The sequence below is a fragment of the Paramisgurnus dabryanus genome, chromosome 8, assembly GCF_030506205.2.
Source record: "Paramisgurnus dabryanus chromosome 8, PD_genome_1.1, whole genome shotgun sequence".
NCBI lineage: Eukaryota > Metazoa > Chordata > Actinopteri > Cypriniformes > Cobitidae > Paramisgurnus > Paramisgurnus dabryanus.
In genome coordinates, this window is record NC_133344.1 from 2,761,042 (window position 1) to 2,782,906 (window position 21,865).

Genomic DNA, 21,865 nt, shown 5'->3' on the forward strand with positions numbered 1-21,865 from the left:
ATGTTTAATGTCTGATAATTATCCTGAAAAGTAAAGTTTTCAATCATACTGATATTTCAGATGTTACTACTGTACTATAGGTATACATGGACATTCATATTTACCCTGCTTTTATAAACACACTTTCATATTTTGCTCTTCTTCATATCAGTAGACATACAGTTATCTATATTTAATATACAGTTCTCAACAAAACACCATAGTATTACAATCTGAGTAATATATTTAGCATATATAATAAGACACAACTCTCATTTCATATCCATTATGAGCAATATTTACACTTATCACCATAAAGACAATTAACCATGGTTTTATTAGTGTAGTATGTTTTTATCAGATTTGTTGATAGTTGTATTACCATAGTTTTACTATAAATAAAATACCATGTTTACTATGGTAAGATCTACTGCAAATAAAACAAACATAAAACTATGCTAACTATAGTTAAGTCTATAGTTTTCTTAAGGAAAATTCATCTCATGGTGCTTTCATTCTTCACTCATTCATGTCAGTACAGTCTGCACACGAGCGACATCTCGTGGACTTTGATTGTATTGCATCAAATAAGTCATTCTGGACCAAACCCTAACTCAAAAGTAATATTTAATACATTTATAAACTGATGATTTTAGCCCTGCTGATGTAAAACATTTCTGTTAGTGTTGATTTAATTGCTGATGTTTATTAAACCAAACATTAGGTGCTGTCTCATTCACACTATGATAAATACATTAATGGTGTTCACACAAATAATAAAATATCACTTAGTTTACGTTATATTAAATCCATCTGACTTTATTAGGCTTACATTAGTTAAACAAAAGAGGACTAATTATGATTTGAGTTGAATTATTGTTAATGCTGATGTGCTCTTTGTTTCATGCAGTGAATGCAAACATATTGACGCACATTATTGATTAAGTCTCGTTTGTAAATTAAATCTGTTAAATTATTTGTAATCAGATGTTTAATGTTTGTTTACCGCCAGCAGAGGGAGAAACACCTCAAGTCTTCCTTATATAATAGTGACGTCACAGATGATAGTGAAAGTAAATTTGTTCGTGTTTACCTTCCGCATTTTGAACAGGTTGAGTTGATTTCTTAACATATCGACGATACAGGTGATTAATATAACATGTATAATGTATTTTTGTGTGTGTAGTTGATTTAAAAGTTGTAGTATTTTGAGAAAGTGAATCCAGTCAGATTGTGATGACAGCGAGTGTTCAGGTGTGTTCAGGTGAGATGAGACGCTTTTCACTTCCTCATTCATAGTTTCTTTAAAGGACAAATTCACTCTTTTAAATTCAATCATTTCTTATCTTAAAATTACTCTCAACAAGTTTGCCTATCAATATTTACAGTCGTCAAAAACATTAAGAGACTTCAACATTATTTTCATTTTGTTCATTATTGTTTTCTGAATTTACTGTTTATAGGTTTGTGTTTAATTAAAATCATTATTTGGGCTATGTTTCAATAATGGTAAGCATTTATTTGGGAAAGTGTAAACAAAATGGTCAAAATAACAAAAAGATTAAAGAGTTTGGTTCCAAAAAACCATAAACGCCATTAAAAAAAAATTGTTATTTGCAAAATCAGTATTGTATGAGGTCAGTATTTAAAAGTAGGCTAAACACTAAATTTAGGCAAAATCCTATATCGTGTTATTGTGTCATCTTTTCTCAATTTTTCCCAAAATGAAATAAACACCTTTTCTGAAGAATGCAATAAATCCGCTCAACAAATTACGGCGCACCAAACCACGCATTGTAAACAAACGGCAGCGTGTTACTCACGGAATCCTAGTTTTCCTCATCTTGTACTTCGTGATCAACAAATAAACAAAAACAAAATAATACTTTGATGGAATTGATAAACATGTGGTGTTTTTTTGTGACGGAAAAGAAACGTAAATCAAAATCTAAACGCGAGAGGCACTAGGGAGATGGAAAAATGCCTGTTGCTTGTTCTCCAGACAGCATCAAGCTTATCTCATGCTATCACATTGATCCCAGGGGATCTTATGAAAAACTTTACATTATTTCACGCGAAGCCAACAAAAATCGAGCAGGACAAAAACATTTTACAGCTTTCAAAAAAGTTCAGCGACGACGTCTCAAGTATAACCGCAGCAATGACAGTGATCTTAATATCACAAAGTAAGTGTTTTGATTAATGCCATTTATGTTTATTTTTTTATCAGTGTATACAACTAATCAACTAATTGAATATAACATGGCAAAGATGAATGCACATTTATATATTGATTCAACAGATTTATTGCATTTTGTGGAAAGAATAAAAGTTTTTATAATAAATCTTTGAAAATAAAATTATGGATTTGAACTTTTAATGTTTTTATAACCTAAAGATGCTATGTGAAAGTTTGTAACAGAAAATATTGGTTTTCATCTTGTCACTTTCCTGGTATAGAAAACAAGTTTTTACCAAAATTAGTCAAATGGATTTATTGCGTTTTGGAACCAAATGTTTTTAAATACAAAGAAATCAAGATGAGATTTATTTTTAATCAACACAATAGTAGTGTTTTCACTTGTATTTCAGGAAGAGTTTAAAGATGAACATTTGATGGAATAACTGAGATTCTTTCTATAAGCTCAGTCTTTTACGTTGTTGTTCAGGTGAGATCAGACACTTTCTACTTCCTCATTCGTAGTTTTTTTAAAGATTTATTAATTTATATTTGATTGTTACTTATCTTAATATTTTAATTATTTATTGAAAGTTTTCTTAACATAATTCTTAATTTAATTTGTGTTAATGTTGTGTTAATGTGAGGTGTTGTTGTGTAGTTGTGTTGATGCAGTTGTTTCTTCACAACTCAGGATTGATTCATCTGAATTATAATGTCTGTTTATTCACTTGGTCTTAAAGTTTATTTTGTGTCTGAATGTTATTTTCATTCAGTATCAGTTGTGGAGATCAGATTGATCAGATTCACCTCTGCAGCTCCATCATGGATCAAACACAAACATCAACACATGAAGATTTTTCTCCAGGATGCAGGTACTTTATATAAACACTTTATTAAACAACATTTATATTATAGGAAAGTAGGCTACTTGTGTGTTATTTTTATCACAATCTTTGAAGGAAATATCAGTAATGTAAATTAAAGTATTAAATCTGTTGTGTGTTATAGATCAGATCATCAGAAGAGATCAGATTCAGAGTTCAGCTGTGTGTCTATGAAGAGTGATGCGTCTATGATGACAAGGCCTGATCTCAGGTATAAAACACTCTCAAACATGTGATTATTATAGCTTTTATATGGTGATTTGTTTAGTAAATGAGATGTGAAATTGTTCTTGTGATTGTGTGTAGTAAATGTTATCTTCATTATTATAAAGTACATGTTCACACAGAGATACACATCTGTGCAAGCACTACAAGCACTGTGCAAGTTGTTTTGTACATCAGTTCAGAGGATTAACTGTAATCTGTTGTGTGTTATAGTTCAGATCATCAGAAGAGATCAGATTCAGAGTTCAGCTGTGTGTCTACGAAGAGTGATGTGTCTATGATGAAGCCAATAGAGTTTAAGACTGAAGAGACAAGACCTGCACACAGGTATAAAATATATTTGAAAACTATGATTGTAGTTTAACATTTTTTTGCAATCGTGTATTTTGTCGAAGAGATGAGAAATTATTCTTCATTATCAGACATATTCACACGGCAACATTTCGGGAGTGACAACCGTATTTACTTTCAGGTGTGAGTCTGGAAGTGTCCTGTTCAGACAGCAAATCACAGACACAAATAAAACACTGTCTGTATGAACAAGCAACCGACCTCAGACCCATATGCTATTTGTGTATGTAATAGTGATTGACAGTCAGGCTCTTTTCATAGATTCGGCTCTTATGGCTCCGGCTCTTAGAATCACTGGGAGACTTCTTTTTTTAGCCCAATTTAGCAATTGTGAATGGTTTGTGTGTTGGTATATAATTTTTTATCATTTTTTTATAAAAGCCATATTTTTAGAACAAAATACACAGTTACTATTATTAAGCATTATAATAAAACTTTTATTAAACAATTAAACGATGAACACAGCAAACAAACCAAATAAATAATGACGACATTTTTCAGTTTTCACTCATGAACTTTCTTCTTCTTTTTATAAATGCCTTAACTTTCTCCCAATGCACTTACATTTAAATCCGGCTCCCCCGCCTCTCTCTCTCTATTGCTCTGTGTACATGGCCTGTACCACACTGGCTTTTTTGAGCGTCTATCCCCGCTTTCTTCTTTCACATAATGGTATAATCTTAGTCTGTCTTCTCATTTGATTGGACCCATCGTGTGCCACAAACAAATAGGTCCCGCCCCTAACTGCGGCAGAAGATTCGGCTCTCTTGCTGACGGCAGTCGGCTCTTCTTTTTCGCTACAAAGAATTGGCTCTTAGAGCCGGCTCGTTTGCGAACAACCCATCACTAGCCTTTAACCATAGTGACAGATTTAAATATAAAAAAAGGTATTATTCATGCAATGGACAAAACGTTTTTTTGTAATTAACAAAAACAGCTGGTGTGTGTAATGCTTCCCATTGTGCAGAGAAGAATAAACAAGGGTGGTTCCATATTTAAAGTTTTAATCTTAAAAATGACATAAAATCAGTGTAAACAACTGCACATTTTACCAAATCAGATATATCTAATACAAAAGTAATCCCCATGACTTCTGGTGACATATTAACGTCTTGTGAAGCAAATCGATACAACATTATTAGCGTAAATGCAGATTCTCAGCCACATAGGAAGTGCGCTTTACACTCCCGCTCTATAGGTGGCGCTGAGAGGATGGTTTGACAACAGCAGGACAAAACATTGGTGAGGCTACTCTCAGATTGATGCCTGGCCCACCCAGTCAGAAAAGACACAAAATAGTGATCAGTAGAAAGTCCTTATCAATCTTAAATCACTTAGACTTTAAATTGTTTATAACGTGCATTTAAAAAAGCAACACACGTCAAACATAATCATTCAAAATATTATTTATTATCATAAAAATACCTGATACAGTTTGAAGAACAGCAATATAAATATTCCTGTAGACATTTCCTGGAATAGCATTTGTACTGGTATTTCGTCTGTGGCACAAATGGAGTTTCTGTACGAGAGCGCCCTCTGGCTTTTGTATCTGGTGGCATTTTACCGTAATTCATTAAAATTCATGAATTGAGCAAATGCACATTTGCACGATTAATCGATTTAATAAACCCTTTATTCAAGAAGCGTTTTAAATGGAGAAAGAGCCGGTTAAGCCCCTCCCACACAGTGATACTGGTTGCTGATTTGTTGCCGTTTTGTTACTGTCACGGTAGGGAAATCCATTGTTTCCTCCGTGTCATGTGTGTGTGTGTTTGTTTGTTCACTCGACGCTCTGCCATGTGCTAATCAGTCTGATGCCGCTCACCTGTGTGTTGATTGTCTGGCTCCAGCTGTTCATCATTACTGCCACTCCATATATACTCACTTCTCTCTCTGTTCCAGTGCCAGAGGATTACTTTGTGTCTGCTCTCGTGTCGTGTGGTTCTCTGTCACGTTCTGTTTGGATTACGTGTTTTCAGTTGGATTGTCTATTGTCGTCGTCGTCTCCGTGTGGATGTTCCTGTGTTCAGTTTTGGATCTTCACCACTGCTCACCACTCCACCAACGCCGCACTCAAGACATCAACACCAACTCACCACCGTAGTCCTCGCCACCATTGCCACTATCACTGGACACTTCTGACCCAGAATTGACTCTCTCTCTCTCTTTGTTTATTCTTAATAAACATTGTTTATATTTCACCTGCATTTGCTTCCGGGCATTTCGTATCATTACAGAATCCTCTGGCCAACATGGAAGCAGCAGGCGATCAGCCCACCGCGACGCTCGAGGAATTTCTTCAGCGATCGCTGGCGCGTATGGATCATCAAGACAAAGCTATCGAAGACTTGCGGAAGGCAGTCCATGCAATGGTGGCGAAAGTGTCCTAGCTCTCTCAGCGATCTCCACATCCCACGCCACCTACTGCGCAACCCACGCCGCCCGCATCATCTTCACCTCCAGGGGGCAGTTTTCTTCCGGAGCCTCGGCTACCCATTCCCGAAAAATACTCCGGTGAGCCCAATTTTTGCCGTACTTTCCTATCTCACTGCTCCTTACATTTCGCTCAACAGCCCCGTTCCTTCTGTCTCGAAGAGACTAAGGTTGCATTCACTTTGTCACTTCTGACGGGCAAGGCTGCCCTCTGGGGGACGGCGGTGTGGGAGAATAGAGACATCTGCTGCTCCTCGTTCTCCCTGCTATCCGAGGAGATGAAGAGGGTTTTCGACCGCTCCGTCGCCGGGAGAGAAGCAGCCCGACTCCTCACCGAGCTCCGTCAGGATGACCGCTCGGTGTCGGACTATGCGATTGAGTTCCGGACCCTGGCGGCGGAGTGCAGGTGGAATGAGGAGGCGCAGTGGGATCATTTCCTGCATGGGCTGGCGGATCGGATCCAGCGAGAGATCGTCACGGCGGAGCTACCCACCTCTCTCAACGGGCTGGTAGACCTAGCCATCCGGGTCGATGCACGTCTCACCCTGGCGACTAGAAGGAAGACCACCACCTCGTCCCAGCGCAGACCCGAGTCTACCAGTCCCCCCTGCGATGTCTCCGTCGGCAATCTCTCAGATTCGGAGCCCATGTAGGACCGGGTCATCATTGCCAGAGGTGCCCCGTAAAAGACCAAGCCCGGTAGTAAGAAGGTGGCTACTATCGGGCGGGATCTCTGTACACAAGACCTCGACTACATCCACTCTCCTTCCGGTGCGACTACGGTGGTCCACCAAGACACACACGGGGGATGCACTTTTGGACTCCGGGGCCGAGGGGAACTTTATTGACAGCACTCTTGCACGTAAGCTCCAGATACCATTCATCCCTCTCACTCACCAGATCGCTCCCTTCGCTCTCAACGGATTACAGCTTCCCACCATCAAGCACACCACCGCTCCGGTCACACTCATCACCTCTGGCAACCACACTGAAACTATTTCATTCTTCATCACTGACATATCCCTCTCACCCATCGTTCTTGGACATCCCTGGCTTCACTCCCATAATCCCAAAATTGACTGGAAACTGGGTTCTGTCACCAGCTGGAGCGAGGAGTGTCGTAAGTCCTGTCTTGTCTCTGCCTGTACTAACGTTTCTGAGTCTGTGTTTCAGGGGGAAGCAGTGGATTTGTCTAACGTGCCCACGGAGTACCTCGACCTGAAGGAGGTGTTCAGTAAGTCTCGGGCTGATTCTCTCCCTCCGCACTGTCCCTATGACTGTGCTATAGATTTATTGCCAGGTACGTTTCCGCCTAAAGGCAAACTTTACTCTCTATCTGTTCCTGAGATGGAGGCCATGGAGAAATACATTTCTGATTCTCTAGCAACGGGGCTGCGTTTGCCAAACTGAAAAGCTGCTTTGTTTCAGCTCCTATTCTCGTCACCCCTGATCGCTCACGTCAATTCATAGTGGAGGTCGACGTGTCAGAGGTCGGGGTAGGAGCAGTGCTTTCCCAGCGCGCATCCTCAGACGGAAAGATTCATCCTTGCGCGTATTATTCTCATCGTTTATCTCCTGCGGAAGTTAACTATGACATTGGCAATCGAGAGTTGTTAGCAGTCAAACTAGCACTGGAGGAATGGCGTCATTGGCTTGAAGGGTCAGGGGTACCTTTCATTGTATGGACGGACCATAAGAATCTCGAATACATTAGAACTGCCAAAAGACTTAACTCCAGGCAGGCTCGGTGGGCTCTTTTTTCGGTCGTTTCGATTTTACACTCTCTTACCGGCCGGGTTCCAAAAACATCAAACCCGATGCTTTATCCCGTCTTTTTGAGCGTTCCTATCGCGTTGCTACTCCCGAGCACATTTTACCGGAGACCATCATTATCTCCGCGCTCAGATGGAAGGTCGAATCGAAGGTTTTAACAGCCTTAGAAGGGGTAACGCCCCCGGCTCGCTGCCCACCGAACCGATTGTTTGTGCCGGAGAAGTTACGGTCAGACGTTCTTCAATGGGGTCATTCCTCCAGTGTTGCTTGTCACCCAGGGGTTAGTAGAACTAGGTTCCTAGTTAAGCAACGATTTTGGTGGCCTGGTATGGCTCGTGACGTCCACGACTTCGTCTTGGCTTGTTCGGTTTGCGCCACTGGTAAGACTTCCAATCGACCTCCTGATGGGTTACTATTACCGCTGTCAGTCCCTTCGAGAACCTGGTCCCATATATTGCTAGATTTCATTACCGCCCTCCCACCCTCTAAGGGTAATACGGTGATTTTAACCGTAGTGGACCGGTTCTCGAAGGCGACTCATTTCATTCCCTTGCCCAAATTACCGTCAGCCAAGGAAACAGCAGTAGCTGTCATTGACCACGTCTTCCGTATACATGGCCTCCCGACAGACGTGGTCTCTGACAGGGGTCCCCAATTTGTGTCCAAATTTTGGCGAGAGTTTTGTAAATTACTAGGAGCGACTGTTAGTCTTTCATCTGGGTTCCATCCCCAGAGCAATGGTCAAACCGAACGAGCCAATCAGGACGTCGAAAGGGTGTTGCGATGTTTGGCTTCCAAGAATCCTTCCTCCTGGTGTCAGCAACTCTCAATTGTGGAGTACGCACACAATTCTCTGCCAGTGTCATCTACGGGCATGTCTCCTTTTAAGTGTAGCTTAGGGTACCAACCACCTAATTTTGTCAGTACGGAATCCGAGGTGTCGGTCCCCTCCGCACACGCACTAGTCCAGAGGTGCCACCGCACCTGGACCAGAGCTCGTAGAGCTCTGCTCCAGGCAAGGTCACGCACCAAGGCTAAGGCCGATCGCCACCGGTCGAAGCCTCCCAGTTACGTCGTCGGTCAAAGAGTGTGGCTTTCTACCCAGAATATTCCGATGCGTTCCGTTTCGAACAAACTTGCTCCCAAATTTATTGGCCCTTTTTCTGTTACCAAAATCATTAATCCGGTAACAGTGCGTCTGAGCCTTCCTCCGGCGTACAGGAGGGTTCATCCCGTGTTCCACGTATCCAAGATTAAACCAGTGATTTTCTCACGTCTTAATCCGCCTGCCCCGGTTCCCCCCCCGCCTCATATCGTTAATGGGGAGACCACATATTCGGTTAACCGTATTCTGGACTCCAGACGGAGGGGACGCGGATTTCAGTATTTGGTGGATTGGGAAGGTTACGGTCCGGAGGAGAGAAGGTGGGTTCCTGCTCGGGACATACTGGATCACCGCCTTATAGATGATTACAATCTACAGGTAAGGCAGGCTGGGAACGTCAGGTGACGTCCTAGGGGAGGGGGTACTGTCACGGTAGGGAAATCCATTGTTTCCTCCGTGTCGTGTGTGTGTGTGTTTGTTTGTTCACTCACCGCTCTGCCATGTGCTAATCAGTCTGATGCCGCTCACCTGTGTGTTGATTGTCTTGCTCCAGCTGTTCATCATTACTGCCACTCCATATATACTCACTTCTCTCTCTGTTCCAGTGCCAGAGGATTACTTTGTGTCTGCTCTTGTGTCGTGTGGTTCTCTGTGGCGTTCTGTTTGGATTACGTGTTTTCAGTTGGATTGTCTATTGTCGTCGTCGTCTCCGCGTGGATGTTCCTGTGTTCAGTTTTGGATCTTCACCACTGCTCACCACTCCACCAACGCCGCACTCAAGACATCAACACCAACTCACCACCGTAGTCCTCGCCACCATTGCCACTATCACTGGACACTTCTGACCCAGCATTGACTCTCTCTCTCTCTTTGTTTATTCTTAATAAACATTGTTTATATTTCACCTGCATTTGCTTCCGCGCATTTCGTATCATTACAGTTGCCTGGGCTGTCTACAGAGACTGGGCTCTTTAACACAGAGAGCAAAAAATGACAAGCCACATGACAGACAACTAGTTGTCCAGTGCGTTTCCATTCACATAGCACAGCTTCTCCGTAAATGCGGTTGTGAAACCTGAAAATTACGGGTGTGAGGTCGGTTTTGGAATGCGCTTGTCAAACCCATAAATAACTGAACTGCGTGTGAAAGCAACCGTCCTACTTTACTCAAGTACGGGTTTGACAATTAAATGTATAAATATGCTGTTCTTGTTGCTTTTACAGCAGCTATAACCAGCAGATGTCCTCAACTTGCTGCGTTTCGTGTATCTCTAAACAGTGAATCTAGTTTGTGTAATCTAATATCTTACCTTTTGGTTTAATAGTGTGTAGTAGAATAAAAACATTATGAATTCAAATTCACTGCAACAGCGCTGAACACCTGAAGTAATTTTATGTAATGGACCTCAGCAATGAGGTTCTCCACTGTACGCATGCACTTTAGATTCAAGTAGATTTGATGGGCTGTCATTGGTTTATCATTTTTAAGTTGGAAAAAAACACGTTCAGCAAGTGATCCCAACTATACCTTTACTTGTATCTTTATCGTTATAGTTGTGAACTCCGCTATTCTTTTGAAAATTAAAAGATTTTTAAAACTATATTTTATAGTTATATTTATATACATTTATAAACATATTTATATGTTTAATTGATTCTTGATTCTTATTCTTCCCATCCAGACAAATCATAACAGAATCTGACTGTCAGAGGAAGATTGAGCAATCTGAGGATCAACTACAAGACTTTAATGAAAACATGAGTCCTCATTTCAGGTAAATCATAGCATATTATTTTATTTTGTTTTAAAAACTAAAAAAGGTTGACCACATGGTACTTCAGGGTTTCCCGCAGGTGGTAGGGTTGGGAGGTTTGCTGTAAGACCTGGGGGGGGGGGGGGGGGTTGTGGGTTTGCTTGGTGCGATAGACTACAGACGGGGGCGGTTCTAGGGTCAGGGGATATTCGGGGCTTAGCCCAGGGACATCCACGCATGTGTCACAAATGCAAATACACATTTTTAAATGGTTTTATTTTTGCTAGATTCATTTTTTAATTGTGCTTATTAAACTAAAAATGTCCCACTGGATTTGTTAAGGACTTGGTTAGGGGCTTGTTATCCGAGCAAAATAATCATCATTTGCTCTGCATTGTATGTAAGTCACGCAATATTAACTATTTGTTTATTGGATTGTAGCTCTAATGCCAAACAGTTCATATTATGTGCGTCTGTGTGCCCTGCTGTGCAAAACATAATGCAAGCAACAAGTTACAGAAGCCTATATAGGAGGGGTCTCAAACTCAAACCGGCTTGGGGCCATTTCTGAGATTTACATCTCGTTGGAGGGCCACAAAGCTATTTTAACATAAGAACACAATATTTCTGTATAAAAAGTTTTCTATTATTTACCATAGAAAGCACTGTTTATATTTTTATAAGTATTATTATGTCTTTTTATACACTATTTTAACCGTTTAAATCTTTTCTTTTTTTATAATATTTTATTTATTTACATTTCAATTTCAACAAAAAACAAACAAACAAAACAAAACAGGGCTCAGATGCAGTAATTGCCAGTTTTTACAGTCACATTTAGTACAGCAGTAGAAGGAAAAGTTATTGATAGAAGAACACAATTAGTTGCTACAGTTTGTTTTTTCAAAATGAGTTAGAAACGGATCCCAAGAACGTGAGAACGTGTCCATTTGAGTAATGCGAAGTCTTTCCATTTGGATTATGGATAGCATATCAACTATCCATACCTTAAAGGAGGGAGGAGAGGGGGACTTCCATTCCTTCAATATCAGTCTCTTGGCAACTATCAATCCTAGTTCCAATGGTTGCCGCATTGAAGTTGGAATAGCCCTTGTTGATTGTGAACAGCCGAAAATAGCAAGTCCGGGTTCAGGCTGAAGGGGCCTCTGATATGCTTTAGAATACCAGTCAAATATTTTAAACCAAAAGTTTGTCAGTGAAGAGCAAAACCAAAAAGCATGAGAAAGTGTTCCCTCTGACATATTACATCTGTGACACACTGGGGAAACTGATGGAAATATTCTATGTAGTCTGACTTTGGAATAGTGCAAACGGTGGACAATCTTAAATTATATTAGTAGATGTCTGCTGTTTATAGAGCAGGAATGGATATTAGACAAGCAGGTGTCCCACATAGATTCCAGTAGTTCCACACCTAGCTCTTCTTCCCAAACATCCCTAGTTCTCACAGTGTGCGCAGTTATACAATCATCAAATAGACATACAATTTATGATATGAGGTGCTTGGAGAAAGGAGGGCTCTTACAAATATCATAAATGTCATGCTCCAGGGGTAGATTTTGATGTCATGCCAGGGAGGTAGAAAACCATGGTTTAAGCATAAAGGTGTTTGTACTGATGTATTTGGTAGTTTTAGAAAACACCTCACCTGGTTTAAAATTCTTACTGACTGTTTTACCACAAAGCATAAATTCTTATAGGGCTGTGCATTTTTGAACTTGGAGAATAACATGGCTGGCAATGAAGAGCTATTCACAGAGTTGGCCTCCATCTTGAGCCACAAGGGGGTTACAGGCGTCTGACTATCCAAGGATCCTTGTTGCCAGAACATTAATGCCCTAACATTGGCAGCCCAGTAATAGTGTTTAAATACAGGAAGGCCCAACCCTCCCTCTGATCTAGACTTCTGCAAGAATACCTTGGAAATTCTGGCTAATTTGCCATTCCAAATATAGGACAGGACAATTGAGTCCAGGTCCTTGAAAAAGGCTGCGGTGAGGTAGATTGGGAGATTTTGACATAAGTATAAAAATTTTGGAAGGGAGATCATTTTAATTGAGTTTATACGTCCGATCATTGATAAAGGAAGAATTTTCCAACGTTCAATATTTTGCTTTAATTTTGAAATAAATTCTGCAAAATTTAATTTAAATATCAGTTTTGGATCCTTAGGTATGGTTAAGCCAAGGTAGGTGAAATGATCATTAACTATTTTAAATAGGATACTTTGTAGAAACTCTGGTGAATAAATATTGGAAAGAGGCACAAACTCACTTTTTGACCAATTGATGAACCCCGATATTTTACCAAAAGACTTGATCAGCTCAAGAAGAGGGGGAACTGATTTTTCAGCATTGTGCAAATACACACAGCAAAATCACCAGTGTTAAATTTTCAGGGATGGTGTTAAATACACAGTGTTGATGTTGTTTTAACACTATCTGGTAATAAAATAACACTGCCATTGATAGGCCAGTGTTATATCCACAACAGTGTCAGTGTTAAACAAGGGTGTTATCAGATTTCACTCTGAGCGGTGTAAATCAAGCCACGCCTCCACTAAACATATCCTGTCAGGGATTTTACCGCCATTTTCTTTCAGAGGAGAACTGAAGAGATCAGGTAAATCAGTCTCATAATATTCACATGGTTTGGCTAAATTAAACTGTTATTTCTCTGTCTGACTCTACGCAGCCATATGCCAAAAAACCCAAATAAGGTATTTTTCCCATTTTATTTCCCCTTTATTCGTTATTTGGTTCAGTTTAATCAGAGCTACCTTGTGTTATGTTGTTCCCTTGTTAGTTTAGTATAAAGTTAAACTGCTAGCTAAAAGTTTTAACCAAGAAGGATAATATTAACAGGAGATATGAACGAATTGAACCATGATAAATCGCGACATGCACTACAAATTGAAGGTATGAAATTAAGTTGAATGAAAGCTCGTTTATTCACCATATGATGCTCGTTATGAGGTAATCATATAGGCTAGATACCGTGAGTTAACGAGGTCGTTTACATGCACGTGAGTGCACGGATATCGGTTAATTATTCAAATTACTGAAACACGGAGAAAACCGCAACCGCATCGTCATGTGTTTTTCTAAGATGTATGCAAACAGGGGAAATATCGCCAAACCAACAATTCATTTGACCAAAACCTCACAATATATCATCATTTTAGTGATGGGCAGTCCGGCTCTTTCCATTGATTCGGCTCTTTCGGCTCAAGCTCCGGCTCTACATTTTAGTGATGGCAGTCCGGCTCTTTTCATAGATTCGGCTCTTCTGGCTCGGCTCCCTTAGAAGAGCCGGTGTCGTGAGCAATCCAGTCCCCCCGAGCAATTCTGCCCCCCTAGGACCCCAATTGGTACCTAGCAGTAATGCCTGGTCAAAAACTTGTCATCGCGATATCTTGATGCTAATGGCTAATCGAAGCTGCGTTAGTGGTGTAGCAAGCTAGGTACTTTTTACAAAATAGAAGCATACAAAATATTTTTAAAATAAAAGCTTACAAAAATAATATAATTAATGAACTAATATTCATGTTGCAAACACGTGAGCAGCACGTAATGACACACGTAATCGCCTAAAAACCCAATTAATTGCCTTACACAACAAAAACACATTTCAATTTTATGTTATTGATTACTAAGTTATCTGAACGTGAAACATATTTTTTTAAACCTCAGGATTAAAAAAAATGACATTACGTTATTACGGTGAGTGCAACTGGTGTTTGTGTTAAGCTATTTTACCCGATAGCTGTATGCTAAGCTGGTACGTCACATTAAGCTAATTAAAAAAAATCTAAGAACGAGATTTGGTAGATCTCACCACCTAGAGCATCAGTTATATACTACTATATTAAACGGATAATTTAAAATAGACCAATTGTAATTTTAACAACATTCTAACGATATAAATCATCACGAAATTTTGAAGGAATTGTAATAAGGCGCTACAAAGGCTACCCATGAGGAGTTTTTTCAGCCAATGGAATTACGCGGGGTCCTAGGGGGGCAGAATTGCTCGGGGGGACTGGATTGCTCATGACACCGGCTCCCCTACCTGCGTCTGAAGATTCGGCTCTGCTCGTTCGCTACAAAGAATCAGCTCTTAGAGCCGCTCGTTCGCGAACAACCCATCACTACATCATTTGAATGCACATATTGCTGGATTGGATGCATTGTGTGTTGTAAGCTTTTCGTGGTGCTAGATGTCAGACAGATGCAAATGGCAAATACATACGAAAGTGTAAAACGTGTATGGCGAACATTTGTTTTTCTGTCATTATAGATGCTAGTTTGGTGAAAGTTCACACTGAGTGCTTCAAATCATTCAGACGAGATGCTGTTTTAGGGCAGTTTATTAAAGAAGACCTGACATGGATGACTTCCAATGAGAAACGACTGCTAATACTTATATACATTCATTACAGAAGGTAAGTTTATATATTTATACATATAAATCATTTTATTTGACATAACTGAACAGTTAACCAATCTTTTTAGTATATGTAGTTTTGTACATATTATGGTTATTAATCTGGAAAGAAAGTCACATGACCTGCTGCCAACTTTAATAAAGATATTATCTTCTCATACATCGTTTTGCTATTGATATCATATTAAATAGCAATCAAATTGATTACTATTTTGAAAATGTATAAATGAAGATTCATATTTTGTCTTGAGTGTGGTTTTTAATATAAAAAGAATGTTGAGTTTTCAGAATCTTCATTGTCATTTTTTTGTGATAGGACCCTACCAGACTATATTTGAATACGGCATACCCATGAATTCTGGAACTGTTATTCCTTAACCCAGTTTGGAGGATAAGAGCTTACCAACTAGTTATGTGAGTACACACAGTACATTAGTACTGTACATTGTCTCTAACATGATTTATTATACTGAGATTATTTTGATTCAAATAACGGTTAAAACTGCACCCTTTTTGGTATTTTCTTGACTTTTTTGTCTTTGAAAATCTGCAGAAATATGCTGAGGCGATGTATTGCAAAATGGCCAACATACAACAATTAAAGGATAATTGCAGACTACATCCTGATGAAGATATGGATGACCCTCTGTCTGGTCAACAGGAGTTTAAATATGGTAAGTGTACATGGGTTTGCTACTTTTACAGTTTTAAAGTTTAACTGTATACTCATGGTGTTTAAATTCTGTTTTGCTAGGACGGGACAGTGATGTGGCAGCTCTTCCCTGGCTCATTCACCTCTTGCCTTTCATTTGTGAAAGGAAGAAAGAAGAAAGAGGGTCAATGTGCAACTGAAGCTACTGATTGTGCTGTGTAAGTTTTTTGGTATTTTGTTCTAGTTATTTATTCAGCAGTTAGTTTGCTTGCATTGTTCACCCCATGTAAATGCATACAAGTTCATAAACACACATCAAATACATTCATCAAATACACTCTTTTAAAACACTTAGGTGATGAGAATCAATCCATGCTTTGTGGTGGATGGATCAGCACAGCCCTGCCTGCTCTGCGTTGGGAACAGAAGTTGCATCCAGAATTTTTGCATCATTCTGGACCAAAAAGCCATTCCCTCCATGATGAAGACCACTGATGCAGCCTTCCACTACATCATGAGTAAAACAACTACAGAACTAAATACCAGGTTGGAACGTATTTAAGAAAAATGAAACGTCTTTTGAATTGAAATGTCTGTTTTGTTATGGATAAATCTTTAGTATTGTGAAGGATAAGCATTTCTGCCTGCCAGTAAGGTAATTGCAGTGTATTTTAATGTTCAAGTTTTGAGTAGGGTGGCTAATTTATTTTAACTCTCATTTGATTTATTAAAGACCTTATAATAAGTGGTTTTCATGTCACTGCGCTGTGGTATAAGATAACTTTCATTATTCCATACTGTATTCTGTTTCTAATTGTAGCTGAGGTATTTAAATAAGCAGTGTTAAATGCAAAGTGTTGTGTGTATCAATGTAAATATTAAATGTGATGTACTTTAATAAAAAGAGGTTTTGCAATATTTCTTGTCATTTGTCTTTTATAGAAACAACCCATTAGCAACAAAAGTGGCTATTGATCAGTATTTTAACACTTAACATTGTTGAATTTACATTACACTGGTGTTGACCTTAAATTAGGAGTGTTAATTTTTAACACTGTATTTCTGTGCCAACACCAGTGTAGTGTGGAAACAACAATGAATAGTGTTGAACAAAGTGTAAAATTTAACAATATTGAGTGTTAAATTAACATATAATGGGTGTTGTTAAATTAACACTACACTTTTGACTAAATTAACACAGTGTAGTGTGGACACATATACACACTTTGCCAGTGTTAAATTTGACACTGTGGGTGTTATTTTAACACCAGTGATTTTGCTGTGCAGTATTACGTCATCAGCATACAGACTGATAAGTGTTTCCACACCTCCAACCTGAAGCCCCTCCACTTGTGGATGCTCTCTCTTATTGTTACAGCAAGGGGCTCCAGTGCAATTGATCGATCGCCATTCGTCAGAACAGAACAGCACGGTTTTGCATATATCAATTTCACCCAAGAGATAAAGGTTTCCCCAAATCCGAACCTGCGTAGTGACTCAAACATATAAGGCCACTCGACCTGATCAAAAGCTTTGTGTGCATCAAGGGACAAAATAGAAGCTCCATTAGTGCCACTAAAATCAGTGTAAATAGTATTGAGCAGCCGTCTGGTATTAGAAAAGGAGAGTCTGCCAGGAATAAACCCTGTCTGGTCAAGGTGGATAATAGAAGCCAGATAGTTGTTCAATCTAGTAGCCAGGATTTTAGTTATTACTTTGCGATCAAAATTTTGAAGTGCAATTGGCCTAAAATTTGCAGGATAAGTCTCGTCTCTGCCCTTTTTTTAAATTAAAGAGATATTTGCTTCATAAAGGGTTCTTGGCAGCTTCCCACTGTTTTTAGAATTATATATCATCCTTAGCAAAAGTGGCGCAAGAGTATTGCAAAATCTCTTATAGAATTCTGCGCATAACCATCAGGTCAAGCTGCTTTGCCTGATGGAAATGACTTTATAGCGTTGATGACTTCCTGCAGTGTAAAATCTGAATCAAGACACTTAGCAGCGTCATCGCTCAATTTGGGCAATGACATGGAGTCAAAGAAATCATTCAAATTGGATTGCGAAACATTGTGTTTGGAGGAATAAAGCTCAGAATAGAATTCACTAAAACGACGGTTTATGTCAGAAGGATTGGTTAGGAGAATGCCTGTTTTAGACTTAATACTACGAATTGCTCTTGAAGCCTGGGCACTTTTAAAGATGCAGTTTGTATTATTTTCGCCGCTAGATGGCGCCAGATCAAACAATAACAATGATGTTGTTTACTGACGCTCTGAAGCAGCGTGGAATTATGGGATTTGTAGTCTTTAACTCAACCACTGATGGCCATCAATCAGACGCGAACGTGAAATCACGTAAGGTAATCAAGTCTTATAAATGTTGCGTTTGGTGACATCGTTTATTTCATTATGTAAGTTTATATGTGATGTTCAAAACGAAATTGTTAGTCATATTGGTATTACAGTATTAGTCCAAATTCGATGGTAAACACAGCACAGAATTAAGTTTTCAACTTACAATCTACAATGATTTTTCACATAATGTAGTGACAGTACAAATCTTATTGTGAAGTGTCTTAAAATGACCATTTATATTGCTGTACAATACCTTTTGATGTGCATGTCGTCCGCGGGAAGACGAGCTGATTACAATCTACACACTAATGTTGTGATCAATATAATAGCATACGTTTTTTGAAGGGTTACGAATCAAAACAACTCACCCATCGCGTAAAACACAAGCAGGATCAGAATCTCGGTCTAGTTAAATGTTGTCGTGAAGCTCTCTCCATCCAGATAATGCAACAACAAATTGATCCTCTCTCGTTTTGTTCCAAACTCTTCTTGGGTCGTTTGGTTGGCCCGTACGCTTACAGGAGCTGACACAACCAGCGGCAGACGGTACAGAGATATCCATAAGTTCATAAGCAAGCGCTATCGCATAGTTTCGCATTTGTCCACAACACTGGCTCGCTGCGTCCGAAAACTCAAGGCAGTGAGGACTTGTTGCCTCGCTGCGTCGGAAAACTCAAGGCAGTGAGGACTTGTTGCCTCGCTGCCTCTTGAGGACATGACTTCGGACTCGGAGGCCTGAAGGCCGCTCAGAGAAAGGCTTTCCGACGCACTTCAAAGGCAGCGTGTTTGAAATATAAACAGAGAGCGCCTTTGTGATAACTAATCACATATTTGAAAACTACAATACTAATTTCTCGCTAGAAATGCAATTAAAATGCTAAAAAAGTGAAAATATACGTTTATTTTCACTAAATTTGTGCTCCAGCTGCTTCCTTGGCCGCCATTTTATTTTTTCGAGCTCGACCACTGTTGTCATGTGGTTTACGTCAGTAAAGGCGGTGACAAAGGGTCACATGGATATTAACGTCATTGACAGGAGACTGCACTGCCCCGTGTCAATGTTTTGAATGGCAATTTTCTCATGATTTACAAGTAGTTGAAAACATTACAGATATTGATAGTAATCAGCTGGACAAAATATATAACACTGGCCTAGTGGTTTTTGGAGATTTTACTGCAAATATCTTACAAATTGCACCTTTAAGCTGTTGTGCTAACAGTTTACCTGGTTTATCCCGGAGCTCAAAGTGTTTTTGCTTCAATTTCAAAAGTAGATTCTTAACTTGGCCACTCATAATGTCATTATATTCATATTTAAGCTTCAATATCTCTTTGTAATGATCCGGTGATTTAGAATTTTGGTAAGTTTTTTCCGAAATAAGAAGAGCGTTGTTAATTTCAAGCAGTCTCCTCTCCCTTTCTTTTTTAATGGCTGAGGTATAGGAGATTATATCACCACGCAAAACGACTTTTAATGTTTCCCATAGGGTCTCGTCAGACACTTCACCGTTATCATTCAATTCTAGGAAGTCTTTCAATTTAGAGGTTATATTCTTGACAAAGTTGTCATCGCTTAGAAGGTTTGGGTTAAAACGCCAGGAATAAGTCCGTTTTGGGAGGGAAATATTTAATGATATTGTTAAGGGGCTGTGGTCAGAAATCAAAATATTATGGTATTTGGAATCGGCAATTTGAGAGATAAGGTTGGAGCTAGCAAAAAAAATAATCAATCCTACTGTAGGATTTATGCACATGTGAGTAGAACGAGTATTCTTTATTTGTAGGATGCTGAATCCTCCAAATATCTACCAGATTTCTAGTTTTCAAAAGGCTGTTTAGAAGCTTTACAGATGTAATTTCAGGTGCTGGTCGTGTCGATGATCTATCTAGGAAAGGATCCAGATAGCAATTAAAATCCCCGGCTATTATAATGTTTGAGTCACTATCGTCTGGGAGCAGATCAAAAACCTTTCTGAAAAAATTTGGCTCATCCGTGTTCGGCCCATATATATTAAGCAGGGTTAATGAGAATGAGTTTATCGTGCCAGAGACCAATAAGTATCTACCAAGAGGGTCATTGAGGACAGAGGTTACCTGGAATGGGATATTTTTCCGAAGAAATATTGCCACACCACGGGCATGTAAGGTAAATGACGATTGATATATCTGAGATACCCAATTACATTTCAACCTATGTTGCATAGCTGCTTTGATATGGGTCTCTTGTAAAAAGATTATATCTGCAGAGAGAGATTTCAAGTGTTTAAAAACTTTCCCCCTTTTGACTAGACTGCCAAGCCCTTTCACGTTCCATGAAAGTAGTTGCAAATCTCTACCTCCTACGTCCATATTACCTTGTATTTGAGTCATTTTGAAAAAAATGCGAACAAGTACAAATGCCGTTGCAATACTGAATACAAGTAAATAAAACATATGCATCTGAGCCAAACAAAAACATCAATAACATCAATACAGACCCATAACCGCCCCCCTTCCTCAATTCCGCGCTCCCCGAACTTGGCAGGCATCTCCCCCAATTGTTCAAAACAGGAGCTGCTGGACAAATAGTAGGCCGATCCAGGTAACGCCCCTCACCACAACGTAATACAATTTTGAAAATGATAAAACTGGTAAAAGTTAACACTCTTGAAAAACAAAATAAAATACGCCTTTGAAGAAAATTGTCTTGCGCCCTAATAATTGTTATATATCTGGGCAGTCACTTAATGACACGCAATAGGAAAAGTGGTAAACAATGTGGCGTCTTAGCACAAAAAAGCGAACACGCTCACCTTGAATAATAATAAAAAATAAAATGTGTTCACATTTTTAGCCATCTGCCGCAGTGCTACGTTCATTCAGTGAACGAGCCGCCGCAGCTGCCATTGGATCGCTGAAGATCTCCGGAGTATTATGCTCATCCCAGTAAACGTGAAGCTTGGCCGGGTAGCGCAGGTGATGTTTAATTCCTCCGTCTGTCAGGGCTTTCATTATGTCTCGGAAGGCACAGCGTTGACCCATCACTTCACTGGTATAATCAGGGAAGATCAGAACTTTGTTTCCCTTGTACTCCATTGATTGTGTCCTGCTGAGGCGTAGAATTTGCTCTTTCTCTTGAAAGTGATGTACACGAGCCATAATGGTGCGCGGCTTACCGCCCGCCGCTGGTTTTGGATGCAGAGAGCGATGCGCACCATCAACTTTCACTGGATGTGGAAAGTGCTGCTTACCTAGCAGTTCAGGGATAAGTTTGGAAACAAAGTCAGTTGGTTTTCCTTCTTCTGCATCCTCTTTTATACCAACGATTTTGATGTTGTGTCTGCGGGACCGTGCTTCTAAATCTAGTAATTTGGTTTGAAGCTGACTGGCGTGCTTTGCTAAATCTTCACATTTAGTTCCAAGCATTTCCACACGCTCTTCGAGCGCACTCGTCATTTGCTCTTGACTAACCATGCGGTTTTGCAGGTCAGTTTGCACGGAGAGTACAGACTGAAACTTGGTGTCGAATGCATCAAAACGCTCATCAAGCCTCTCCAGAATCGTCTCTGACATCTCTTTACATATTTCCTTGCATATCACGTACATGTGGGTTTTGTCGATGGACGTGATATCTGACGTGATAGCTGGAGGTTTAGCGGAAGCCTCGTTGGGGCGACTGTCATTAGCACTAGCCCCGCTAGCATTAGCACCGCTGATGTATC

At 39.7% G+C, this 21,865-nt stretch overlaps 1 protein-coding gene and 1 long non-coding RNA gene across 6 annotated transcripts in view; both read left to right on the top strand.

The window, feature by feature from the left end:
• Positions 1-1,021: 1,021 nt before the first annotated feature.
• LOC135771664 (protein NLRC3-like) overlaps positions 1,022-21,865 on the top strand; it is a 141,527-nt gene continuing 120,683 nt past the window's right edge. The window contains exons 1-7 of one of the 5 annotated variants that reach the window (XM_073815399.1): positions 1,047-1,090; positions 1,178-1,243; positions 2,572-2,648; positions 2,935-3,033; positions 3,170-3,256; positions 3,484-3,597; positions 10,618-10,710. In XM_073815399.1, coding sequence (XP_073671500.1) covers positions 2,984-3,033; positions 3,170-3,256; positions 3,484-3,597; positions 10,618-10,710 — 344 coding nt within the window. In that variant the 5' untranslated portion in view covers positions 1,047-1,090; positions 1,178-1,243; positions 2,572-2,648; positions 2,935-2,983. Of the gene's footprint in view, positions 1,244-2,571; positions 2,649-2,934; positions 3,034-3,169; positions 3,257-3,483; positions 3,598-10,617; positions 10,711-21,865 lie in introns of all 5 variants that reach the window. The other 4 variants (XM_065281992.2, XM_065281993.2, XM_065281994.2 and 1 more) reach the window with 4 other exon arrangements.
• Positions 14,915-16,791, top strand: LOC135771769 (uncharacterized). The gene is made up of 5 exons (XR_010543030.2): positions 14,915-15,154; positions 15,473-15,570; positions 15,710-15,830; positions 15,911-16,026; positions 16,164-16,791. It is a non-coding gene; the product is annotated as an uncharacterized lncRNA (long non-coding RNA).